The sequence below is a fragment of the Eublepharis macularius genome, chromosome 1 (assembly GCF_028583425.1).
Source record: "Eublepharis macularius isolate TG4126 chromosome 1, MPM_Emac_v1.0, whole genome shotgun sequence".
NCBI lineage: Eukaryota > Metazoa > Chordata > Lepidosauria > Squamata > Eublepharidae > Eublepharis > Eublepharis macularius.
Window position 1 is genome coordinate 237,589,965 of NC_072790.1, and position 27,418 is coordinate 237,617,382.

General features: G+C 47.3%; 1 protein-coding gene across 2 annotated transcripts; it reads left to right on the plus strand.

The window, feature by feature from the left end:
* The first annotated feature begins 1,637 nt into the window (after positions 1 to 1,637).
* On the plus strand, positions 1,638 to 27,418 carry PKLR (pyruvate kinase L/R). Of its 2 annotated transcripts, none has more exons than XM_054994271.1 (11): positions 1,638 to 1,740; positions 5,551 to 5,730; positions 8,078 to 8,169; positions 9,457 to 9,588; positions 13,349 to 13,535; positions 16,327 to 16,597; positions 19,781 to 19,931; positions 21,683 to 21,835; positions 22,503 to 22,669; positions 25,172 to 25,353; positions 26,709 to 27,418. In XM_054994271.1, the coding sequence occupies exons 2-11, from the start codon at positions 5,577 to 5,579 to the stop codon at positions 26,813 to 26,815; spliced, it is 1,596 nt and encodes a 531-aa protein (XP_054850246.1). In that variant the 5' UTR covers positions 1,638 to 1,740; positions 5,551 to 5,576; the 3' UTR covers positions 26,816 to 27,418. The 2 variants fall into 2 exon arrangements, with proteins under 2 accessions (XP_054850246.1, XP_054850240.1); XM_054994265.1 differs by lacking the exon at positions 1,638 to 1,740 and adding an exon at positions 5,266 to 5,335.

Consider the following 27,418-nt stretch of genomic DNA (forward strand, 5'->3'; position numbering starts at 1 on the left):
AGCGGCCCGATCCTGACCATTTTGGGCCCCTTTTGGCCATTTTCAGCCCTTTTTTGCCATTTTGGGCCCAATTTCAGCCCTGAATGGCCAGGATTGGGTCCAAAACAGCCAGGATAGGTGATGTCAGGGGATGTGACATATGCATATCAGTTATACCAATGACACGCTTCTGGTGATGGCAAGAGGCGTGGCATATGTTAATGAGTTATGCTAATGAGTTCCTCCCGCTCTTTTTCTACGAAATGACCCCTGTCTATCTGTACCAGCAGACAGTACCCAACAGAGCAGCGTATAGTCCCTGTCCCTACCAATGCATCTCTTTGAGCTACAAGTTCTCTTCTGTCACCATGGCTAGTAGCCATGGCCGGATTACAGACCACGCTGAGCTAGTTGGCCCAGTAGTTTGGCTCTTTTTAGAGCAGTAGACTTTGCACCTGATTAAGGAACAGCTCTTAGACTGGCTTGGTTCCTATGGAAATGTTGAGCTGTAAATAAGAGGGAGATAACTTCTGAGTAAACTCTACTACGAATAACTTCTGAGGGAAGTCAATTATGAAATGGGCTTACCTCAAGATGCTCATATTACAAATTATTACAGAAGCTGTTTTATAATACCACAAGAATGGGACTTTTCTAAATTTGTGATAGAGGATCACAGTATCTGTTGTAAAGAGTCTAGTAGCACCTTTAAGACTAACCAACTTTATTGCAGCATAAGCTTTCGAGAACCACGGCTCTCTTCATCAGACGCATCGTGCATCTGATGAAGAGAGCTGTGGTTCTTGAAAGCTTTTGCTACAATAAAGTTGCATCTGACGAAGAGAGCTGTGGCTCTCGAAAGCCTCTGCTGCAATAAAGTTGGTTAGTCTTAAAGGTGCTACTGGACTCTTTACTATTTTGCGACTCCAGACTAACATGGCTAACTTCTCTGGATCTAATATCTGTTGTGACATTTTTCTGTCATTTATGTAATATGCTAGGTATGACCATAAGTAATTTTATGATATAATATAGTAGCCATACATCACAGTGTTGTTTGTCTTTTGGCTCTTTATAAGGCAGATTCATACCTGTGTGTCAAAGGCTGGATGAATCCATTCTGCACTGATGTTTAATTTCTGGAGATGTTGGGGATGCAGCTGAACCCGAAAGGCAAGCGGTGCTAGCAGCAGATATTCCCAGCAGGCAAATGCCAGAACTGGAGAGCCAGCGTGATGTAGTGGCTAAAGTGTTGGATTTGAATCTGGAAGACCCAGGTTCGAATCCCTGCTATGCCATGGAAGCTTGCTGGGTGACCGTGAGCCAATCACTCTTTCTCTGTGTGTGTAACCCACCTCACAGGGCTGTTGTCAAATAGAGGAAGGAGGCTGTCATCTGCTTTGGATTCCCACTCGGAAGAAAAGCTGGGTGTCAACGTCTAAAGAAATTGGGTGAGAGATAGAAAAACAGGCAAAGAGAAATGGATGGAGTTCATGCTTTCTGAAATTAAGGATACACCGGGAAACGAGTTTGGTTGCTGCCGGAGGCACTGAGAATCTTTGTTTAGGCAGGAATGTGAGGCCAGGCTGGGGTGGAGGCCAGCAACAGGCAGGGTGTGGCTGTGGCTTGAGTTGTGAGTGAACTGGAAGATTCCGCTTGGCAGGGGCTGGCCCAGGGCCTTCCTACGCAGCAGCCGCTCCCCTTGTTTCCTGTAGCTGCCCAGGCCAGAGAAAGCAGAGAAGGAAGCCCAGCAGCGATAAGGTGGGTGGATGTGACCTGATTCCCCCCCCGCCCGCCCCAGCCCTCCTGTCCTGGGGCACTGTTGCAAACCCCCTGAGCCACCCAAGGAGGGTGTTTCCTTGCAGGAGGGGGCAGCGGCTTCCTGCTGATCTGTCTTTGACAGCAGCCGGAGAGCAGACTAGCAGCTGGCCTGCTTGGGAGACTTTTGCGATGGGATGATCTGGCTAGATCAAGGGGGTGCTGAAGGGAGAGGAGGGGCCAGGAAGAAAAGTTGGCAGTTGTGCTGGATTGGCCGTGCACGGGTCCAGTTTGGGTTTGCTTTCCAGCCGGATCGTAAGATGTCAGCTCTTGTCCCCTTTCATTCGTCTCCGTTGTCTCCCCTGCTGTCAAAATGCAGATCTGTGACCTTATTTGGGCGCAGATCTGCTTGGATCTTTTTTTTTACTGTATTGTTTGTTTTACTCAGTAAATATAATAATATATAAGATATAATGTATAATATATTATAATAATGAAAAAGAGCAAGAGTCCAGTAGCACCTATAAGACTAACCAAATTTTTGGTAGGGTGTGAGCTTTCATGAGTCACAGCTCACTTCTTCAGGTATCTGAATGAGCTTTCGTGAGCTGTGGCTCACGGAAGCTCATACCCTACCACAAATTTGGTTAGTCTTATAGGTGCTACTGGACTCTTGCTTTTTTCCACTGCTACAGAAAGACGAACACACCTACCCATCTTGATATAATAATAATAATAATAATAATAATAATAATAATAATAATAATAATAATAATAATAATAATAATATGGGGAAGAGATTTTTTATTAGTCATTTAATAATTGGCAGATGTTGATACAATTCTGAAACAAAAAAGCACACCTCCAGTATATTTTAATAACAACAACAACAACAATAGCAATAGCAGCAACAACAACAGCAATAATTGTTGCACTTGTATACCGTTTTTCTGGACAGATTAGGGCTCCACTCAGACTAGTGAACAAAGTAGGTGTTGTTATTATCCCCACAAAACACCTGGGAAGCTGGGGCTAAGAGGAGCGGCTTGCCTAAGGCAACCTGCTGAGCTCATGACAGTAGTGAGATTCGAACCAGCAGACAGCTGATTTGGAACCCAACCACTGGTGTATGTGTGTGTGTGTGTGTGTGTGTGTGTGTGTGTGTGTGAGAGAGAGAGAGAGAGAGAGAGAGAGAGAACACTCACAGAATGCCTCCTCTTGGACAACGTCCTAGTGTGGGGTGTAGGTATATCACAGGAGGCATCAGTTCAGAAGAGGCATTCCACCCTGTGTGCGGGAGAGAAGAGACAGCTGCAGATTCAGCCCAGTGGTCCATCTCTGCTCCATCATCCTGTGATATACCCTGGTTGATATGGAGGTGGTGCCTGTGGATGGCAGAGTTTGGGGAGGAGCTCAGCAGGGATGTAAGAGCCCACCTTCCCAAAGCATCCATTTTCTCCAGGGAAACTGATCTCTGTAATCTGTAGATCAGTTGCAATTCCAGGAGATGTCCAAGCCCGACCTGGAAGTTGTGAATCCATACCTGAAGATCTTATTCATTCTTGTATTAAAAATAAATCAAAATCTTTTTCTGCTTAATTGGGGACGCTCTCCCCTGATTACCCCCCCCCCAATTTAATAATGCACACACAGGTGAGCAAAATGAGCAAGGGAAAAGCCATATTATCGGCATGCAATTCCACACACACAAAATTCTTCTCATTTCCTGGAGGGTTTTTCACAAAGAAGGGGCCACCACAGAGAAGGCCCTGGTAGGATCAGAGGTGACTCTCCCCGGCCTACATATGGGGAGAACCAACCAGCTCTGACTGCAGGAATGAAGTTGCCGCATGGGTTCATGTAGGGAGAGGCGGAATAGAAATTTTAAACATCAACGTGTCTGGAAAAGCTATGGGAACTGTATTTCGCTTTGGAATCGGGCAGCATCATTGGACAAAAGATTCTTTTATAACTGATTAACTATTGATTCAATGATGCAATTAAAAATACCCATCTCACAGATGTTTATCTCACCCTTCCTTCAAGATCTTCAGGAGGGGATCCTACAGGGTTGCCAACTCTGGATCGGGAACCTCCGAGAAACTTGAGGGGGGGGGGTGGAGCCTGGGGATGGCAGAGTTTGAGGAGGGGAAGGACTTTAGCAGGCTATAATGCCATAGAAGCCACCCTCCAAGTAGGATTGCCAGCTCCAGGTTTGGGAATTCCTGGAGATTGGGGGGCAGAGCCTGGGGAGGGCAGGGTTTGGAGAGAGGAGGTATCTCCGTGGGGCATAATGCCGTAGACTCCACTCTCCAAAGCTGCCATTTTCTCCTAGAAGTAGTGTGGTGGTTAAGAACGGCAGGACTCTAATCTGGAGAGGCAGGTTTGATTCCCCACTCCTCCGCTTGAAGCCAGCTGGGTGACCTTGGGTCAGTCACAGCTCTCTCAGAACTCTCTCAGCCCCACCCACCTCACAGGGTGATTGTTGTGGGGATAATAATAACACACTTTGTAAACCGCTCTGAGTGGGTGTTAAGTTGTCCTGAAAGGCGGTATAGAAATAGAATGTTGTTGTTGTTGTTATTTATTATTATTATCATCTCTGCTTTCTGGAAATCCATTGTAATTCTGAGACATCTCAGGTTTCCAGCTATGCCTGGCAACTGATGGAAGGGCTGTGGGCAGAGACGTTAGAAGTGTGCAACATCCTTTGCACTCTTACATCACTTCCTTGTTTTTTGCAGAAGTGATACAGCATTACAGAGGATGCAGACGGTCTTTTAAAATTTTCTCCCACCACAGCTCCTAGCATCAGCAAGCAAGGACAGCCGTTGACAGGTCTTCTGACATAGGAAGAGGCCTAGCAGGCATTGGGAGATCTCCCAGCCCCACCTGGTGGTTGCCAACCCTAGATCTATAGTCCCCCCCCCCCCCCCCGCTTTACCCTCCCAATACCCCTGGGGTTAGGCTGAGAGAGTGATTGACCCAAAATTGTTTAGTGAGCTTCATATCTCAGTAAAGCCAGTTTGGTATAGTGGTTGAGAGCAGCAGGACTCTAATCTGGAGAGCCGGGTTTGATTCCTCACTCCTCCGCTTGAAGCCAGCTGGGTGACCTTGGTTCAGTCACAGCTCTCTCAGAGCTCTCTCAGCTCCACCCACTTCACAGGGTGATTATTGTTATGGTGATAATAATAACACATTTTTTAAACTGCTCTGAGTGGGCCTTAAGTTGTCCTGAAGGGTGGTATATAAATTGAATGTTGTTATTATTATCATCTAAGAGGGCATGTTGAACCCAGGTCTAGACTAACCCACGACACCGCAATAATAGCAATAGTAATAATGTTGAAAAAGAAAACAACAGGTAACAATTGCTTGGGGAAGTAACCAGGCAGTGACTGCTGGTCTCAAGCGACAGCTCTTTGGCAGCTCTGGGCAGATGCTGTGCGGTGTTAGAATCGAGCTGGTAACTTTTTAACCAAGCGGATGGGTTGGGCGAGGGAAAGTCTAGAGGCCCAGCCCTGGGAACAGAGTCTACCCAGAGCCAGAGAGACGGCCGAGGGACAAAGTGTGGGAACAAGGAGCGGCAATATGGCAGGTGCGTTGTGGCCAGGCCTCCGGCGAGGGGAAAGGGTGCTGCCAGTTCAGTTGCATTGACAGCTGGCAGCGGGGGGAAAGGAGCACATGCTCCGATCATGATGTGGTTCCGTGATTCCTGGGTGCCGAGCAGGCAGCAAGCCAGAACCATGCTCCTGCCTGAGGCAGAGCTCGGCCTGGCCTGCACCCAGGAGCATTCCTTTCCTTTCCTGGCAGGCGCCACCTCTCTCCTGTCGGACGACATGGCCACCCTCACCCAGGAGCTGGGCACGGCTTTCTTCCAGAGGCAGCAGCTGCCGGCGTCCATGGCTGACACCTTCTTGGAGCACCTGTGCCTGCTGGACATTGACTCGGAGCCCATCATAGCCCGCAGTACGGGCATTGTCTGCACCATCGGTAAGTCACTGCGCTTGCGGGCCAGGGGGCTGAAGCTGCGTGGTCCCTTGTCTCTCCTGCAGAGGGCTTGTGGGACGGCAGGGCACTCCCCTTGCCAGGCCTAGAGAGGATATTGCAAGGAAACCTGCCCTGCCCTTCTCTCGCTGTGTGTGTACTGAGGGATAACTGACCACTTATCGGGCTGCTGCAAGGCATTCTGGGGTCGGTTGTAGAATCTTAGCTGGTTTCTTTTGTGCCGAGAGATACTACAAGAAAACCTGCTCTTTAGGAGAACTTTGTGTGTGTGGTGCTTCCTGAAAGGTGCAAAAAACTCTCAGAGTAAGGAAGTGAACTGAGAAAATCAGCTTCCCCTTTTAAAACTAAAGTTTCTAGCTCTTATGGTTGCAAGATATTGCTTGAAATGGGCAATCCTAGTTGAAATCTCAGCAGTCAAAAAATCTCTGAGGCATTTCTTATAATCAGATAAAATTCATTGTGTGAATCCAAAGCGAATCCAAAGCATCCTAAAACAATACAAAAAACACAGCTTCCTAAAGAAGAAAGCAACTGGCATCATACTAAATCAGCTCCAACCCAGCCATGAGCAACTCTCAGACATACGTAGCCTGAAGGCATTCCAGAACAGAAAAGTCTTTGCCTGAAGTCTGAGGCCAACAGAAGTGGAGCTGAGTGAACCTCATACAATGCATAATGAACTTATGGAACTCACTGCCACAAGATGTAATGATATTACTAAAAAAATTAGAACAAGCATAAATGTATGGAGCCATGATGGAGCCTCCATGTTCAAGGGCAGTGTACCTCTGAATACCAGCTGCTGATGGTCAACAGGTAGATGTTGGCCTTTAAAATCCTGCTTGTAGCCTTTATTGGGGCATTTTCTTGGCCATCCTAGGGAATATGATGTTGGAAGAGCTAGTCCAGCAGAGGTCTTTTGTCCTTAACTTCATGGGGAAAGTGAGTTCCATAGCTTTGGTTCACCGTGGATAGTTATGGAACGTTTACCAGGATATCTGAGGAAGAACAAACAAGTCTGCATGGGCAGACATAAGAAGAGCCGTGTTGGATCAGACCAGTGGTCATAGGATCATAGAGTTGGAAGGGGTCTTGCACGCCATCTAGTCCAACGCTCTGCCCAATGCAGGAACAGTTTTATGTAGCGGCCCACCAGTTGTCTTAAAGGGCCAACAAACTGAGCGTAGAGGCCAAGGCCTTCCCCTGATGTTGCCTCCTGGCCTTGGTATTCAGAGGTTGTCTCTGAACTTAGAGGCTGCCTTCACTAACCATGCCTGGCAGCCATTAGAATGATAGAATCATAGGGTTGGAAGGTACCTCTAGGGTCATCTAGTCCAACCCCCTGCACAATGCAGGAAATTCACAAATACCCCCTCAACTGCCCCAGTGACCCCCCCTGCTCCATGCCCAGATGATGGCAAAACACCTCCAGGATCCCTAGCCAAACCAGCCTGTGGAATACCGCCATCCGACCCTAAGGTGATGATTGGCACCACCCTAGCATGTAAGAAGGGCCACGAAAACCAAGCACCGATGGAACCCATTGATGGACGTCTCCATGAATCTGTCCAGTATCCTTTTCAACCCCTCTATGGCGGCACTTGGTGTTTCCTGGACCCAGAATCTTCAGGTCTTTCAAGGTCATGACCAGCATTCCAAAGCAGACCTGAGAACCAATGGGGAGACAGACAAGATACGCCCAGATCAGCATTCTATGCTTGAGTCAGAATTCTGAGAACCACACTTTGAACCAGCTGTAACTTTGGAACCTTTCCCCAAAGCAGCCACGAGCCAAGCACCTGATGGTTATCGATTCTCAGTGGCAGATGGCCATTCCTTTGGGTCTACACAAAGATACTGCTGGTGAGCCAGCCTAAGTGGCACTCTTATCAACACAACAATGGCTTCTCCCGCCACAAGTGGCACTCTTGGCTGCGGGTTTACCTGGACATCCCAAACTGGATCTTGGCTAAGAGCCAAGCTACAAGTGACGCCTGACACAAGTTGGACACTTGTCAGCTTCCCTCTGACAAGTGTCAAGTTTTGATGGGAAATGTAGGCGTCCTGGTCTTGCAGCTTGGCTCTCCGACTGCTGTCCAGTGGACTTTTCAATTGTCACTTGTCCGACATTCTGCCAAGCTGCCTACATTTCCCATCAGAACTTGAGGGAAGCTGACAAGTGTCCAACCTGTGTCAGGCGTGACTTGTAGCTTGGCTCTTAGTCATAGGAGGAGCAGAGGGAATGTGTGGATTTGGTTCCGAACCACAGGGTGGACATCCCACTGCCCCAAAACACTATGCAATTCACTCATCTTCTGCTCTCCCATTGCAGGTCCTGCTTCCCGCTCTGTGGAAATGTTGCGTGAGATGATCAAGGCTGGGATGAACATCGCAAGGTTGAACTTCTCGCATGGCTCACACGAGGTACCAAGAAGCATCTCGGGTCACAAGGGGACTTGGAGGCAGATGGAAGAGTCTTGGCTCCCGGGTTGGGGATACAGTGGATTGGTTCCCATGAATAACAGCCGGTTGGGGAAGGGCTGTGGTTCCACGGTGGAGTGGGTAGAAGATCTCAAGTTCTGTTCCAAGTATCTCCAGTTGGCTAAGAGAGATCTTTGCCTGAGAGCCACTCCCCATGAGAAACAGGAAGCGCTAGAGGCTTAGCTAGCATCCTATTCTGGGAGGTGATGAACCTCTAAATTGACAGAAGACTCCATTGGTAGAATGAAGAGGGTCCACAGTTCAGTCTCTGCAATCTTCAGGTAAAGGGTTCCACATAGCAAATTATAGGAAAGTTCTTTCTCTGCCTGAGGGCCAAACTACAAGTGACAAATGGCACAGGTTGGACACTTGCCAGCTTCCCTCAAGTTTTGGCGGGAAATGTAGGCAGCTTGGCGGAATGTTGGACAAGTGACAGTTGAAAAGTCCATTGGACAGCAGTCGGAGGGCCAAGCTGCAAGACCAGGACGCCTACATTTCCCATCAAAACTTGAGGGAAGCTGACAAGTGTCCAATTAGTGTCAGGCATCACTTGTAGCTTGGCCCTGAGACCCTAAGAGTTCCAGTGAGTCAGAGGAGACCATTTTGGTCTGGTTTGGTATAAGACAGCTTCATGTGTGCAGTTCTGGTGTGGCATCACGTCTTAGCGGCGGAGCATTTGCCTTGCGTGTAGAAGGTCTCAGATTCAACACCCAGCATCACTATGCAAAGGATCTCTGGTAGAAGGTGGTAGAAAAGACACCTCTTTGCTGGAGGCCCTAAATGGATTAAGGGTCTGACTGAATGACACACTTCTGTCATTCTGAATTTTGACCTCACAGCAACTAGCCAATCTGACCCTTCTTGCTGTGATTTGCCATACCTGAGCAACGGTGTGTTCGCACACAGCTCCCTCTTCCTCACAGGTTATTTATTTAAAACCCTTTTACAACAACTCCTTTCACCCACAAAAAGACCCCCCCCCGAAAGCTAACATAATTTAAAAACAGATCTGCAAATGTAAACACCGACACATCGGAGGGTTGCCTGTGCCACATCCTGGGGTGGGAATGAATTAGTACTCTTTTATTAGTTGAAAGAGATTCTTGGTCAGCTATTTGGCTTCTTCTGAGGTCAGGAATTTTAGATCGTGGCAAGCCCCTCCCCCAATCTTGGGTAGCGATCTAAGAGGGTTTCTCACCTGGAGACCCTTCTCTATCCTCTCTTTTTCAGTACCATGCAGGTTCCATTCAGAATATTCGAGCTGCAACCGAAAGCTTTGCCTCTAACCCCGTTTTCTACCGACCTGTGGCTATTGCACTGGATACTAAAGGCCCAGAAATCCGTACTGGCCTCATCCGAGGGGTAAGATTGGGGAAAGTGATTTTCATGCGCATAAGAGATGTAAAATTTCTGGAAATTCTGAAGCAATCGGGAACATGCTTTTCCCCCAGAAAAAAAAAATTGGAAATTTCAGAAAAAATACAGTATTTACTCAAATACAAGACTAGTTTTTTCCCCCATCAAAAAAAGGAGGTAGGGGGTTATCATGCACTTCCATACAAGTTATAGTTATACACAGGGCTTTTTTTCTGGGAAAAGAGGTGGTGGAACTCAGTGGGTTGCCCTTGGAGAAAATGGTCACATGGCTGGTGTCCCCGCCCCCCAGAGGGCAATCTAAACTCCCCTCTGTCTGGAGATCAGGGGGCGGGGACACCAGCCATGTGACCATTTTCAAGAGGTTCCGGAACTCCGTTCCACCGTGTTCCAGCTGAAAAAAAGCCCTGGTTATATCCAGGAATACCATTTTTTCCTATCGAACATTTTTAAGGGATTCAACTTATATTCAGGGTCATCTTCCTTTGAGTAAATACAGTATAATACTTATATTCTTACAGGCTCTAAGCTTATTTTGCTGCTTCAACAACATAAAATATATCATTCATATTAAAAAGTGGAATGTTCCCTGGCACACACGACGCCTAGAGATATGAAGGCCTAGAAAGCAATAACGTATAAAATTGTGCTATTTGGCATATTTATGTAATATGAATGACTTGGTTTTTTATAAGCAAAATTGCAATATATCCACTATGAGAGAGAGAGAGAGAGAGAGGGAGGGAGAGCTGTTGCCCCTTATGTTACTTTAGCACTTGTGTTTTCAATTAAAGGTCACTAATGGAAGACCATCAGCAATTTGTAAGCAAAACAAACACAAAAGCCCCATGCAATCCACTCACAAAGATGACAGCTGCCTCTAGCTGCAGAACAGCATCTTGGATTTGAATGTGGAATACGTAGACAGAACGCACAGCCGTTTATCATTCGTTAATGCTGCAGAACATGTTATGTTAAAATCGGGGCTTTTTTTCTGGGAAAAGAGGTGGTGGAACTCAGTGGGTTGTCCTCGGAGAAAATGGTCACATGGCTGGTGGCCCCGCCCCCTGATCTCCAGACAGAGCGGAGTTGAGATTGCCCTCCGCGCGGAGTGGAGGGCAATCTAAACTCTCCTCTGTCTGGAGATCAGGGGGCGGGGCCACCGGCCATGTGACCATTTTCAAGAGGTTCCGGAACTCCGTTCCACCACATTCCCGCTGAAAAAAAGCCCTGGTTAAAATCATACTCCACACTTTGAATGAGTAAAATATCATCTTTAAAGCATACTATTTATTCCAAAAGAAAACAAAAAAACAAAAGTTTCCTCCCTCCCTCGAGTCCTCTAAAAAATGTCCAGTTTTACTTTGGATTTTTAAAAAGTTCTTGAGGAAAAATAACAAGGAACCCCCTCGCCGCTACCATCATATTTCCCCCCTAAATTTGCGTGGTTGTTTTCTGGGCCTTCACAGTTCTCAGGGTCCACGCCAGGAATTTCATATCATTTGAAAACTGCAGGATTTGCTTCTGGAGTTGTTATATTTTGTGTGACTTTTCAGGATCTCACTAGCTAGATGCCACTTGCTACAAGACTGAGAGTCTCTTACGTGAAACATCTGACACGTGAAGAATACATGTCGGGAGATACAATGTTAGCTAGGAAGGGTAGTTTAAAAAGACAGAGCTGGTGGTAGGGCAAAGGCTTTGCTATACACTGGAGCTGTGTGAAGGGGCTGTGAAATGCCAGAAGGGAAACTTCAGCCCATTATAAACTCCCCAGGTCCAAGCCCGGATCTGGAAGGCAGCTCCAGCCCATTTCCATTCCTCGCTACCCTCTGGTTGTGATCTCACATCTGGGCCGATTCCAGATGACTAACCTGAAGGCGCTGCATGCCGCCATGTTCCGGATCGCGACGGGGAAAACGCGAAATATCGCGTTTTCCCCGTCGCGATCCAGAACATGGCGGCATGCAGCGCCTTCAGGTTAGTCGTCTGGAATCGGCCCTGTTTTAGACTGGAGAGGTGAAATTGACAGAGCCTTGGGGGAGACGAAGATGAAATTAACAAACCCTCTGAGGAGCGATCTCTGCCGGCTCTGTCTTTTCAAACTATGCTTCCCAGCCAACATTGTGTCTCCGTACACTTGAGAAACACACGCCAAGGCATCTCGTGTAGACCCACTCTTCCTGGCATGCTTAGCTTTCATGCATGACCCTACTCACACATTCTTAGCCAGTGTGTGGTGGATTACTTACGTTGTATTGACCCGACTTATTATCTTGGTGGTGGGTCTCGCTTGGTCTTTCACTGGTGAGGAGTGGTAGGTTGCCAGGTAAGTAGGGAGGAGGCAGCCTGGAGCACCTCGCTGATCTACAAGAACCAAGTATTATCTTATTTACTAACAGCTCAATGCTCCATCTGAGGATACTTAAACCCACTGATCAGGGACACTTGGGAAGAAAACAGATTTTGGTACAACCTTGGGGCATTACCCAGGGTTGCAAAAAAATCTAAACAAGGTAAAAAAAAGTGGGGTTTTTTTTAAAAAAAACACCAAAAGACAGTGTTTTCTACTTATGTGCACACGCTATCCTCTCCCTCCATCATCTTCATTGCCGGTGGGAAGTGCCTGGTGGTGAAGAGAGGGGGGAAATGGTGGCATTAAGGGCACTTCAGATAAAAGCAGGGTATAGAGTTGCCAGCCTCCAGGTGGTGGCTGGAGATCTCCCAGAATTGTAATTGACCTCCAGGCCAGGGAGATCAGTTCACCTGGGGAAAATGGCTGCTCTGGAAAGTGGACTCTATGGCATTATACCCTGCTGAGGTCCCTCCCGTCTCCAAACCATGCCCTCCCCAGGCTCCACCCCCCAAATCTCTAGGAATTTCCCAACCTGGAGCTGGCAACCCTAGAGCGAAGGTGAGACAGAGATGGGGGGCAGTGGCTGCAGCCGCACTGAGATGGGGTGAGCAGAACCCACAGAGTGTTGTGGCACCCCTACACAGGCCTTCCCTGGGCAGCTCAGCACAGGCCAGACGCAGGCAGTGTGCCACAGCCCAGTGACCCAGGCCGGCGAGTTCCCGTTCTTAAAAACGGAGAAGGGAAACAGAGAGGGGAAGGAGTCTCCGACTACAGTTCCCAGGTAAACTTGTGAGGACTCACATTGCTCAGCTCTCAGGTTGGCAGGGAGAGCTGCCTATCAAAGTTATGTGAGCTAAGATTGGGGTTTCCACAGCAACAAAAAGTCTGCGGACATTCTGGGCCTATGTTCCCCAGGGGATCAATGGATCAGCCTTGGGAAGAATCACAGTGCGCCCAACCTAGACCAGCCCTGGGCAGCTCCACACCGGCAGGCTATAGGCAGCTCCGTGCGCCACTCCCACGGCCACGACAAGCCAGCCTGGTGACAGGGAATGCTGTGGTGTGCCCCATCCAGACAAACGATGTCTGGCGCTGGGACCAAAATAAATAAAATGCAGGGAGAGGGGAACCCTATTTGAAAAGCAAAGAGACAAGGGAAGAGTGTTTGGGAAGGAGGAAGTGGGGTCGAGAAGGGGTTTGGCCTGAACGTGTGGGGATGGGTGGGAAATGAAGCCAGGCAGAGAGTGGCGACAGTGGGGGGGGGGGCGGGGCGGGAGCCTGGCACAGCTCCCTGAACCCCCCCTCTATGATTTTCATGCCCCCCCCGCTTGTTAATATCATTATCCCTGTTGTTATGGAACAACTGCTCATGTTCTGAATTTTCATCGACAGGGCGAGAACAAGGAGGTGGAGCTGGTCAAAGGATCCCAGATGACGGTTACCACAAACCCAGCTTTCCGGGAATGCTGCGACCAGCAAACCGTCTGGGTGGATTATGCCAACTTGCCAAAGGTTGTCAAAGTTGGCGGGCGGATCTTCATTGATGACGGGCTCATCTCCTTACTGATCAAGGAAATTCGTATGTATCCTCCTCCCTGTTCCTGGGATAGAGCCACCCACGGCTGAGGACTCGCCTGTTTCCCAATCCTTCCTTGAACCAATTTTTTCCTTCTGGGCAAATTTACCATCCCTTGATACTTCAATTCCTTGGTCAGCATTCTCCATTCATAGTTATTTTACATAAACATAATTGACAGTGATGATAATTCGAGATGGGTGGCCCTGTTAGTCTCTAGAGAAATAAAACAAGAGTCCAGTGGCACTGTACAGTCTAGCAAAATTTATTCTAGAGGCACCTTAAAAAGTTTAAAGAAAGAGAAAGATTAATGAAATCTTTTTTTTTATTAATGAAATCTTTTGTTGGAATATATTTTTACCACCGGACTCCTGTTTTATCTTTACAGTCTCATTTACTGGACAACATGCTTATCTCCCACAAACAGCAACGGTGATGGCCCGTGTTGCTGGATTGTACCACTTCAGATTGTGTTGCACCTCACTGAATGTTCTACCATACAAAAAACAAAAACGAAAAAACCTTTGCATATAGAAATCTAGCATCTCAGTCTGAAGCTAGGTGTGAACATTCTAGTTTCGACATGCAGGGAATTGTTTTTGTATAGAGGAGCATTCGGTTGCAGGAGCCTCCGAGGGTTAAAAGCCTGGGGGTGATCCTGGATGCCTCCCTGAAAATGGAGGCACAGGTCACAGCGGTTGTCAGGTCCTCTTTTTTCCATCTGCGGCAGACCAGCCAACTTGTCCCTTACTTGTCAACCCGTGACTTAACTACAGTGATCCAGGCAACGGTCACCTCTAGGCTAGATTACTGTAACTCGCTCTACACGGGGCTGCCCTTGAGCCTGACTTGGAGATTACAGCTGGTACAGAGCGCAGCAGCGTGTGTTATTAGGAGAGTGCCAAATTAGGTGCATATAACACCGATCTTATGCGAGCTGCATTGGTTGCCAGTGGAGTACCGGATCAGATTCAAGGTTCTGGTATTGACCTATAAGGCCCTGTGCGGGCTGGGACCAGCGTATCTACGGGACCGTCTCTCCCCATATATTCCCTGGAGGTCACTCCGATCAGGGGACAAACAGCTGTTGGTGGTCCCTGGCTGCAAGGAGGCCCACCTAGCCTCGACTAGAGCCAGGGCCTTTTCAGTCCTGGCTCCCACCTGGTGGAACGCTCTGTCTGCTGAGATCAGGCTTGGCAGGACCTACTATCCTTCCGCCGGGCCTGCAAGACAGAGTTGTTCCGCCAGGCATATGGCTGAGGGTGGGCCTCCGCCGGCCTGAAAAAAAGGGGTGTATAAAATCTTAACCCTTCCTGTGAAGGCTGTCCACCATCCTATTTTAAATGTGTATCAATAGAAATACACTGTTGTTTTAAAGATGTTTTAATGTAGATGAATTTTTATTGTATTTTAATATGTTGTTATCTGCCCTGAGCCTGCCCGCGCATTAACAAACTCAAGAATTGGAACATGTGTGGTTTGCTACAATTTTTAGTCCCTTCTGCTTGTAGATGAGCTCATTGATGAAACACCACAAAAATGCAATCTTGATGTGATTGTACGTAAGAATATAAAGAGATTGTATTTTGTGCGGTCCTTCACTGATGGGCACAGGTTTTCCTGTACTTTAGCAAAACACCGCACAAAAAGAATCTCGATACAGTAGATCTTATAATGGCATCAAAATTTACTTTTTGGCAGTATTTTATCAATGCGTAACAAGTCTTGCATTGGTAAAATACTGCACAAAAAAGAATCTTGATGCATTTGGGTACACATAATGCATTGGGATTGTTTTGGTGCAATGCGTATTGGGATTTCTTTGGGCAAACGCGTATGTGTGCAGCATGGAGAGGGGGAGATGGGAAGGAACAGAAACTTGTGGCAAAGGGTACCTGCACAGCCCTCAACAAAATTTGGAATTCAAGGGTTGGATCCTGCAAAGCTCTTCTGCTCTTGGTGGTGCCCTCCACCGGCACACGGAGCCTTTCCTTGACAAAAGAGGCTCTGAGAGCATCTTGCACCACGGGGGCTTCCTTGTGCCACTGGATGGTCATGGGATTCAAACTCCCGAAGGGAATGATGGCCGATTTCTAGCACACTTTGGGAAGAAGGCTAGATAATGTGGAACTCTAAAAGTAGGGCTGAGAACTAAATGAGAAGAATGACAATGTACCTGATTTAGAATAGAGGGTGATAATCCTTATATACAAGGTCATAGAATCATAGGGTTCGAAGGGACCTCCAGGGTCATCTAGTCCAACCCCCTGCACAATGCAGGAAATTCACAACTACCCCCCCCCCCAGTGACCCCTGCTCCATGCCCAGAAGATGGCAAAACACCTCCAGGATCCCTAGCCAAACTGGCCTGTGGAAAATTGCTACCTGACCCTAAAGTGGTGATCGGCATTACCCTGGGCATGTAAGAAGGGACCACGAGAACTAAGCACTGATGAAACCCATTCTGCCCTCGCCCTCATGATCTGCTCAGGTTCACAGAATCAGCATGGCTGTCAGATGGCCATCAAGCCTCTGCTTAAAAACCTCCAAAGAAGGTCAATAAAATTGTGGCTGGTGGGCCACAGACCCAGCATAATACTTCTCTCTCTAGTCTCACCCTAAAAAGTCCGTATACCAATCCCAGCCTCTTACACTTGCCTTCTGAAAGATGTCAGCTCTTCTAGTTCTTCCTCAACCTAGTCCAGGCCCAGCATATCATCTCTCCCACCAGGGGATCTTCCATGCTGACTGCTCCCTCCCTCCCTCCCTCTTCTCTTTCCCCCTAAAATTATAGGGAAAGATGGCTGCATCGTGGAGGTAGAAAACGGTGGGATGCTGTGCAGCCGCAAAGGAGTGAACCTGCCAGACACTGAAGTGGACCTGCCAGCCGTCTCGGAGCGGGACGTGCAGGATCTGCAGTTTGGTCTGGAGCACGGTGTTGATATCGTCTTCGCCTCCTTCATCCGCAAGGCCAGCGACGTGGCTGCGGTCCGGGAGGTGCTAGGGGAGCGTGGCCGCGCCATCAAGATCATCAGCAAGATTGAAAACCACGAGGGAGTCAAAAAGTAACCTGCACCTTCTGCCTTTTTTTGCCCTCCTCTTTTGCCCAGGGAACTGGGGTGAGAGATGGGGTGGGGGGAATGTACTAATCTCTCTGGCTACGTACCTACGTATGTGTGGTCGCTGTCTTAGGGGGTACCCAGCAAGAGGCTTCTAAGGCAGGGGAAGCAGAGCTGGTTCGCCATTGCCTTCCTCTGCAGAATCTTCTGTACTGACCCTGCTTAGTTTCTGAGAGTCTCCCTACACAAGACATGTGACTTGTGAAGAGCACATGTCAGGAGATGCCATCATAGCCGGGAAGGGTAGTTTAAAAGAGACAGAGCTGGTGCAGGGCAAAGGCTTTGCTATACACTGGAGTGGTGTGAAGGGGCTGTGAAATGCCAGAAGGGAAACTTCAGCCCATTATAACTTCTCCAGGTCCAAGCCCGGCTCTGGAAGGCAGCTCCAGCTCATTTCCATTCCTCGCTGCTCTCTGGTTGCCATCCCACACAGTTTTAGACTGGAGAGGTGAAATTGACAAAGCCTTGGGGGAGGTGAAGATGAAATTGACAAACCTTCTGAGGAGCGATATCCGCCGGCTCTGTCTTTTAAAACTACATGTCCTGGCTAACATTGCGTCTCCCTGCACTTGAGGAACACGCAGTGAGGCATCTCGTGTAGAGAGACTCTAAGATCTCACAAGATCAAGCTATACCAATCCACCTTCCCTCCTCTCTCCAGCTTCCCTTTCTTTATTCTCAGGGCTATCTATTTTATTTTATTTTAAGCATTTCTATGCCACCTTTCCTTCCAAACAGGGTTTCCAAGGCAGCGAACATCAAAACATTAAAACATGTTAACCTTCAAAAAGCATTTAAGTATATATAAAATAATTCAATAAAACCATACAAACAGAACAATACAGTAAAGGAGGAAGGCCACTAACAATTATTGGGGGTACATCAAACAAAACAGCGGGATTTGAGTCTAATGGCATCTTAGGGACCAACAAAATTTTCAGAGAGTAAGCTTTTGAGAGTCACAGCTCCCTTCTTCAGCCGTGAGTAGGAATGGAGAACTCTGAGCCTTTATATCTCAGCCAAAGGTGGGATATTCCTACTCGTGGCTGAAGAAGGGAGCTCTGACTCTTAAAAGCTTACTCTCTGAAAATTTTGTTGGTCCCTAAAATGCCATTAGACTCAAATCCTGCAGGTTTCAAGAAGGGAGCTCTGACTTCCAAAAGCTTACACCCTGAAAATCTTGTTGGTCTCTAAGGTGCCACTGGACCCAAATCCTGCTGTTCTACTGCAGACCCACCTCCAACAAAACAAAGAATCCTTCACCTACTGGTGTAAAACTATGATCGACAGGCACAGACATGTCTCCCTCGGAAGGGAGTTCCAATGATTTGGCATCAGGGCCCAGAAGGCCTTTTTTCAGGTTGCCACTCACCTAGCCTCAGATGGAGGAGGCTCTTGAAGCAGGGCCTTTGAAGATGACCAGAGTGGATGCGTAGATCATATGAGGGGAAAGTGGTTTTTAAGGTACGCCTTAAAGTCATATAGGGCTTTAAAGGTCAATACCAGCACCCTGAATTGGATCTGGAAGCAAATTGGGAGCCGCTGTAGATGGAACATAACTTGAGTGATGCAGTCCCCTCTGACGCACTCCAGTCAACAGTCTGGCCACAGCATTCTGTACCAACTGCAGCTTCCGAACAGTTTTCAAGGGCAGCCCCACGTAGAGCATATTGCAGCAATCTAATCTGGATGTGACCAGGGCATGCAGCACAGTGTTAAGGAATTTCCCTTCCAGGAAGGACCATAAGTGGCTCACCAGTTGAAGCTGGCGAAAGGTGTTTCTGGGCCACTGCTTCCATCTGTTTATCCAATAGGAGGTCTGGGCTTAACAGCACCCCCAAGCTATGAACCCGCTCCTTTAGGAGAAATGCATTCAGAACAGGAGATATCCCAGTTCCCGCATCAAATCTTACCCCCACCAGTAGTTATCTATTTATTTTCCACTCTCCCACAAATAGACTGTATGGCATAAATAAGGTCTTGTCCCTCCTTCTACCCTTGTCAACAACCTATGAGGAGAACCACCTCCAGCAACTTGGAAGAAAAGTAGTGTAAAAATACTGCTTTCTTACCACCTGATTTTATTGAACTTTGTGCCTTTGGCTTAGCAGTGTCCCCTTTTCACACAGGACAATAATTTTTTAGCTGTCCCCTGCCCAAGTCGCTGTTTCCAAAGTATAGACTTTTTTTGCCCAAGACAGCCTTACTTGTCCTATACACACACACTTGTGTGGTTCCAGCCTTCCTCTAAGAGAACCAGTTTGGTGTAGTGGTCAAGAGCGGCAGGACTGTAATCTGGAGAGCCAGGTTTGATTCCTCACTCCTCTGCTTGAAGCCAGCTGGGTGACCTTGGGTCAGTCACAGCTCTCTCAGAGCTCTCTCAGCCCCACCCACCTCACAGGGTGATTGTTGTGGGGATAATAATGGCATCCTTTGTAAACTGCTCTGAGTGGGTGTTAAGTTGTCCTGAAGGGCGGTATATAAATTGAATGTTATTATTATTAGTGTTATTATTCTTCATCCAGCTTAAGGGGCGATTATGTTGGAGGAAGAGCCCTTGAGGGTAAAGAAGGTTCCTTAGGTTGAGGAAGGTGTCAAACTTTGCTTAGTGGATGTATTCTCGAAGGCTTTCACGGCCGGAGAACGATGGTTGTTGTGGGTTTTCCGGGCTGTATTGCCGTGGTCTTGGCATTGTAGTTCCTGGCGTTTCGCCAGCAGCTGTGGCTGGCATCTTCAGAGGTGTAGCACCAAAAGACAGAGATCTCTCAGTGGCATTGTAGTTCCTGGCGTTTCGCCAGCAGCTGTGGCTGGCATCTTCAGAGGTGTAGCACCAAAAGACAGAGATCTCTCAGTGGCATTGTAGTTCCTGGCGTTTTGCCAGCAGCTGTGGCTGGCATCTTCAGAGGTGTAGCACCAAAAGACAGAGATCTCTCACTGATCTCTGTCTTTTGGTGCTACACCTCTGAAGATGCCAGCCACAGCTGCTGGCGAAACGCCAGGAACTACAATGCCAAGACCACGGCAATACAGCCCGGAAAACCCACAACAACCATCTTTGCTTAGTGGAGTTGTAGAATACCTCCGCACCTTATGCTTGGTCCTTGTACCGCCTATTTTGCTTCCTGTCAGGTTCGATGAAATCTTGGAGGCCAGCGATGGCATCATGGTGGCACGAGGTGACCTGGGCATTGAGATCCCTGGCGAGAAGGTTTTCCTTGCTCAGAAAATGATGATTGGTCGTTGTAATCGTGCCGGGAAGCCCGTCATATGTGCTACTCAGGTGAGCTCTCTGAAGACACCCCAGTTTGGTTCCTGCCCACTAAACCTCATAAGTAACTAACAAGGTGAAAACACACCAGTAGGAAAAATCAATCACAAAATGTATCAAAAATAATATAATCAACTCTGTATGTACAATCAAGAAAATCAATAAGAAGTATCAGGTCTAAATGCAAACTGTGTATCATACAAGCAATACAAGAAGTTCAACAAGGAAGACAAATACGAAACAGCGGGATCCAGCCGGCACTGTCTGTCGGGCGCCTTGGGCTTCCTCGCGGCAGCCCTTGGATACAGCTCCACCTAGAAGGAAAACACAGCGTCATGGAACTCCGTTGATTCTTCTCAGTGATTATGGACTTTTTGGACTTACCTTTTGGATGTCTTCCTTGTTGAACTTCTTGTATTGCTTGTATGATACACAGGTACCCATGGTTTGATTCAGTGCACCTGGGTTTGCATTTATACTTGATTCTTCTTATTGATTTTCTTGATTGTACATAGAGAGCGGATATACTCCATTATATTATTTTTGATACATTTTGTGATTGATTTTTCCTACTGGTGTGTTTTCACCTTGTTAGTTACTTTTGCGAGTAGGTTCCTCTTTTGTATTTACACTAAACCTCATAGGCAAGAAGCATTCGGTATTATCCGTCCAGACCAGTGGAAGGGAGAGCAGCTTAGATCACAGAATCTAAGAACATGAGAAAAACCCAGCTGGATCAGAGCAGTTGTCCATCTAGTCCAGTATTGTGTTCCACACAGCAGCCAACCAGCTGTCCTGGAGGGCCAGAGAAAAGAGTAGAAAGGCCAAGGCCTTTCTCTGATGTTGTCTCCTGGCACTGAGGTTGACTGCCTCTGAAAGTGGAGGCTCCCTTTACTCACTGTGGCTAGCAGCTTTTGATGGACATTTGTCCAATCCACTTTTAAAGCCGTCCATATCTGTGTCCCCCACTACATTCACAGGCAGCAAATTCCATATTTTAATCCCTTGTTGAGTAAAAGAAGTATTTCCTTTCATCTGCCCTGAATCTACTGCACGTAAACTTCTTTGGATGCCCTTGAGTTCTAGTATTTGGGGAGAGGGAGAAAAAGCAACCTGTATCCACATTCTACACCCTGGGCATGATTTTATACATGTCCCCCATTGTGTGTGTGTCTGTGTTACGTGCCATCAAGCTGCTTCCGACCGATGGCGACCCTATGAATGAAAGACCTCCAAAAGGTCCTATCATTGATAGACTTGCTCAGATCCTGCAAACTGGAGGACGTGGCTTCTTTTATTGAGTCAAGCCATCTCATTTTGTGTGCGTGTGTGTGTTATGTACTGTCAAGACACCTCTGACCTACGGCGACTCTATGAATGAAAGACCTCCAAAACAACCTATCATTAACAGACTTGCACAGATCTTGCAAGCTGGAGAACGTGGAAAAGAGGAAGACCTAAAACAAGCCATCTCGTTTTAGGTCTTCCTCTTTTCCTCCTGCCTTCCGCTTTTCCTAGCATTATTGACTTTTCCAGAGAATCTTGTCTTATCATGATGTGACCGAAGTACGATGGCCTCAGTTTTGTCATTTTAGCTTCTAGGGAGAATCCAGGCCTGATTTGATCTAGAACCCACTTATTTCTCGGCTGGCCGCGGTATCTGCAAAGCTCTCCTCCAGCACCACATTTCAGGAAGGAAAACCTTCCTGCCTGGATGAGATCCTGAAGCCAGTCTCCTTCTCACCTTCCTCCTCTCTCTGCAGATGCTGGAGAGCATGATCAAAAAGCCGCGGCCCACACGGGCAGAGAGCAGCGATGTGGCCAATGCGGTGCTGGATGGAGCCGACTGCATTATGTTGTCAGGGGAGACAGCCAAGGGCGCCTACCCTGTGGAGGCTGTGCGGATGCAACATGCGGTATGTATCCAGGTCTTCATTTAAAACTGACTTGGGGAGAAACTAGCTCAACAGGGAAATGTAAATTTCGAGTTTCTGAGGATAGAGCGACAGTGTTTAGCTAATTAAATCTCTGTTGATCAGTGGAAAACATGCCCCTAGATATAGTCATTTAAAAAAAAGATTATTTGAATGTTAGGAATTATGTTGGCAGAGTGCCAGTGCAGAAGTCAGGATGCTGAACTGATTAAGAGTAACAAAAGCTGCTTTAATAGAACAAACAAACTGGATAGGAAAGAGAACAAAATAAACTAGCTGCCTTGCTAGTTGAGCCTTTGCATAAGCATGAGAGCTGCATTCCACCATGGATGCTATGGGTCCATTTTGGGGGGGGGGCGTGTCAGCTGATCCAGAACATGCAGGCTAATGGGTGAAGGAGGTACTGTGTGCATGCTATCTACCTACACTCTGCGGTTGCATTGCAGGCAGGGCAATTCTTGGCATTGATATCTTGACATATCTCAGCAATATGGATGCTGTGTGGTGGGGGCATTCCACAAAATACAGTGTTACCGAGTGATTGTGTTCTGATACTTTTGTTAGGGCATGTGGGTGTGCGACGGAGTATAGTTTCTCATTATCTGCTCTCCCAGCACCAGAGGTCATTTTATAATCTTCTGCCCCACAGATAGCCCGAGAGGCTGAGGCCGCCATGTACCACCACCAGCTCTTCCAGGAGCTGCGCCGCCTTACCCCGCTGAGCCAAGACCCCACAGAGGTGACAGCCATTGGTGCTGTGGAGGCCTCATTCAAGTGCTGTGCAGCTGCCATCATCGTCCTCACAACATCTGGCAGGTGAGGATGGCAGCGGATGGGTAAATTGAGAGATGCCTCTTTGCCAGCCTGCCTGTCAAACAGCCCTGCTGAGCTAGAACCCCAGGAGACGTGACCCCACAAAGGCTTCAGTTCACTAAAGTCCGCTCCCTTCCCAGTTTAGAATAGAGAATTTAGGGACTGGGAGGCTCATTTTCAGTTGGCTCAAGGCAAAAGTCTTAGAGTTTCTCTGCACGAGACATCTGGGCACGTGTTTATCAAATGTTGGGAGACACAACTTTAGCCAGGGGCATAGTTTTTAAAGACAGAACTGGCAGAGATTGCTCCAGAGGGGATAGATTCTCTCATAGCCCTCTGCCGCCTCTGGCGTGCAGCTGTCTCCCCTTCTGGAGTTTTTACCCTGCTGCCCTTGCTGCTTAAAACTTTGAATTAACCGAACCTCGGCAGGGCAAAGCCTTCAGAAGGGGAGATGTCAGAGGCGGTGGAGGGCTGTGAGAGAATCCATCCCCTCTGGAGCTATCTCTGCCGGCTCTGTCTTTTAAAACTACGCTTCCCGGCTAACATTGCATCTCCAGACACTTGACAAACACACACCCAGCCATCTTGTGTAGAGAGACTCTAAGGTAAGAGAGTTTTCTTTTGGTTGATGACGGGAGCTCTGGCCTTCGAAAGCTCATACCATGGAAATCTAGTTGGTCTTTAGGATGCTACTGAACTCGAATCTTGCTCTTCTTTGGCTACATTTCCCTCTGTCCATACTCTGAAGTTTGCCCCAGCACAGGGCTCAGGTATGCTTTAGAATTAAGAATATATAATTAAGAATTCAGAGCAAGAGATCAACCAAGAGCCAATCTAAGAAAGCCCATGTTTGCACAACTGGAAATATACAACTTGATGTTATGAATAACAGACATATTGATGAATAATCTACAACATTTCTGCAGCCCAAATGCTGGATGTTGCAAGTTCTTTATTAGGAACTGGCACACGTGAAGTCTAGCACCCTGAGTGATTGTTTTAGTGCATTGGCATAAATCGGCACTTCATTCACTCTTGGATTCCTCACAGCTGTACACCTCTTATTATTTTTAGGGTTGCCAACCCCCTGGAGAAAAAATGTCCTGCCCCTTTAATAGAGGCTTATAATAATAATGACATTCGATTTATATACTGCCCTTCAGGACAACTTAATGCACACTCAGAGCGGTTTACAAAGTTTGTTATTATTATCCCCACAACAAAGCACCCTGTGAGGTGGGTGGGGCTGAGAGAGCTCTGAGAGAGCTGTGACTGACCCAAGGTCACCCAGCTGGCTTCAAGTGGAGGAGTGGGGAATCAAACCCAGTCCTCCAGATTAGAGTCCCACACTCTTAACCACTACACCAAACTGGCTTAGTGTGTGGGAAGGGACAGTTGATGCTTTTCATAGTATGGAGGAAAATAATATCACCTGGTAAATAATAATAATAATAACAACAACATTCAATTTATATACCGCCCTTCAGGATGACTTAACACCCACTCAGAGCGGTTTACAAAGTATGTTATCATTATCCCCACAACAAAACACCCTGTGAGGTGGGTGGGGCTGAGAGAGCTAAGAGCTGTGACTAGCCCAAGGTCACCCGGCTGGCTTCAAGTGGAAGAGTGGGGAATCAAACCCGGTTCTCCAGATTAGAGTCCTGCGCTCTTAACCACTACACCAAACTGGCTCTCTTAACATTCAATTAACCCTCTTTTAAAAGCACAGGACATTTTTCTCCAGTCTGTTGGCAACTCTAATAATTTCCCTTTCTGTAAAGCATTTTGAAGAAGCCTTTTCATCCAACAATTTTTTTTGCCTGCCATTCTCTTCATGTAGTGGCTATCCTAGCATCCCACCTACTCCTCCAATAGATCTTAAAGATTTCATTTTCTTTTTAAAAGACCTGTATTTGGATCCATATGGAGCCAGGCTCGACTCCAGAGCTATAGGTTTCAGACTTGTGCTGTATCGTCACTGATTCCTCCTTCCTGCTTTATTTTAGTTCCTGTATTTAAGTATGTGTATTTCATAGTATGTGTATTGAAACTTTGTCCTAATTATTTGAACGATGTGTTTTTGTTTGGGTTTTAATGGTTTGTAGGTTGTGTCGTATTATGAATGGCTTTATCTGTTCTTGGTGGCTCTGATGAGGGCAGAAAGGCGGAGTATAAGTTCAATAGAAAGAAAGAATCTGGTATTCAGCTGTATGGTGCCCCTGAACATGGAGGCTCCATTTAGCTATCAAGGCTAATATTTAACAATGCCTGTTTTAACCTAGTCACCTCTGTGCCTCTGATAGAGTTGGAGATAGTTACTAGGATACCTGAACTTCTCTGTTCAAGTCCTCTAGACTACCAGAGCAGCTTAGAAGTCCTAAATGCTTTTTAATCCCAAGCAATTCGTCTACAATTTGAACGTTCTCTGATTGGGGGGGGGGGGCAGCAGGTAAGTAGGCATCTTGATCCACCCCTCGCCCTTTTCTTCCTCCCATGACCCAGGTCTGCACGCCTGCTCTCTCGCTATCGTCCCCGTGCCCTGATTATCGCCGTGACCCGCAATGAGCAGGTTGCCCGCCAGGCACACCTGAGCCGTGGCATCTTTCCGGTCCTGTGGCGTGGCGCTAAGCAGGAGGTGTGGGCAGACGACGTTGATCGCCGTGTGCATTTTGCCATGGAGATAGGTGAGTTGCAAAGATGCAGTCTTGCCTCTGCCTGGCGGCTGTCCCCTCCTGCTTCTTGAACTGCTGCAGGAATGACAGGCAACAATCCAACAGATGCAGTTCACCTTCATAACCAGGTTAAGAATGTCAACCTACCCAATTCCAAAACAGAGTGAGAGAAAGACTGGAAGACCTCTGGATCCGATCCACAGCAACATCTGTAGACCCCTATCACTCCAAACCATAGGCAACTATAAATATACTTGCCGCATTCCCATGCCAGGAAAAATGGTAGCCACAGAATTACTAGCACTTTGAAGACGTGGTCTTTAAGGTGCTACTGGACCTGAATCTTGCTCTTCTACTCTCCACAGAATTACTGTTTCTCATGCAATGATTAAAAGTGCTCAAGTCCGACCAGACGGGTGGCACCTCTAAGTCTGCCCTAGTTTATGCCATATAAACACAGAAAGTCAGATCTCTTGGGATGCTCCCCAAATTCTCCTCATGCCAATTTCTTCCTGGATTTCAGAGTTCTGAATTACCTAGTCTTGTTGCTGAAGGGGAATTGATACATTACTGTTGGAATCTTCCATTTTGGGGGGAGAAGGTATTCCAAATTTTTTACGGCGCATTGCTCCTGCATAGCCAGCTGAAGCTTTTAATACTTTCTGTTCATTTCCCTGCACACGTTAGTGATGTGCGTGTATTAAGAAAAGACTGCAAAAGACCAGTCTAACAGAGGGAGTTGCAGCAATCCATGCACGTTCCAGTTTCAGAATAATTTCAGAAATTATCATAATTAAATCAGGAATGAAGCTAATCTAAATAACGCTGGGAAAGGTGGAAGGCAGTAGGAAAAGAGGAAGACCTAAAACGAGATGGTTTGACTCAATAAAGGAAGCCACGTCCTCCATTTTGCAAGATCTGAGAAAGTCTGTTAACGATCGGGCATTTTGGATGTCGATGGTTGTTGTGGGTTTTCTGGGCTGTATTGCCGTGGTCTTGGCATTGTAGTTCCTGACGTTTCGCCAGCAGCTGTGGCTGGCATCTTCAAAGGTGTAGCACCAAAAGACAGAGATCTCTTAGTGATACTGAGAACTGGGAACTACAATGCCAAGACCACGGCTATACAGCCTGGAAAATCCACAACAACCATCATGCTCCAGCCGTGAAAGCCTTCGACAATATATTTTGGATGTCTTTCATTTCATAGAGTTGCCATAGGTTGGCAGCGCCTTGACAGCACATAACACACACACACACACACACAATGATGCCTCCCAAGATGTTTCATGGCAAAGCTGCTGGATCACCTTCTTTTTTCTTCTTGCTCCTCTTGCCCCTCTCATGCTCTCTTACGCTCCTTTCCACAGGCCGGGTGCGCGGGTTCCTGCGGTCGGAAGATGTGGTCATTGTGGTGACTGGCTGGAGGCCTGGCGCTGGCTACACCAACATCATGAGAGTTCAGCAGGTCCCATGAAGGCTACAAGATGCCACCAAAACTAGAGAGAGAGAGATTGTGTTTGCGTGTCCGTGTATACCCAAAGCTGTTAAAAAACTTTTAGTTGCATCTTCTTCTATGATTTTGTTGCTCCTATTGTGTACCACCGCCCTCTTTATAAGGCTAACCCAATAGGCCTTAGTGCAAGCAGTGGAATAGGAGAGACACACTTCCATGCTAGAAAGTAGGGTTGCCAGCTCCAGGCTGGGAAATTCCAGGAAATTTGAGGGGGTGGGGCCTGGGGGAGGTGGGGTTTGGGAAGGGGAGGAACCTCAGCAGGGTATAAGGTCATAGAGCCCACCCTCCAAAGCAGCCATTTTATTCAGAGGAACTGATCTTTGTGGCCTGGAAAAGAATAGTAATTCCAGGAGATTCCCAGCCACCACCTGGAGGTTGGCCACCCTAACTAGAAGCCCATAGGAGTGTTGGGCCTACACAAACCCTTCAGCATCAGGCCAGCACAATTCTGTGCCTATTAGAAAAGAAATAGCTTTTAGTCGTGTATTGTTATATCTCTTTCTTTCAAACCAGGTTATGAGCCATGAAGTTTACTGTTAATAAAGAAACCGTCGAGTTAAAAGA

Excerpts from the sequence above, each read along its gene's own strand:
- PKLR (XM_054994265.1), top strand. Across the intron at positions 9,589-13,348 it reads GTACTGGCCTCATCCGAGGG|GGCGAGAACAAGGAGGTGGA; the intron begins GTAAGATTGGGG and ends TTTCATCGACAG. Across the intron at positions 22,670-25,171 it reads GTCCTCACAACATCTGGCAG|GTCTGCACGCCTGCTCTCTC; the intron begins GTGAGGATGGCA and ends CCCATGACCCAG.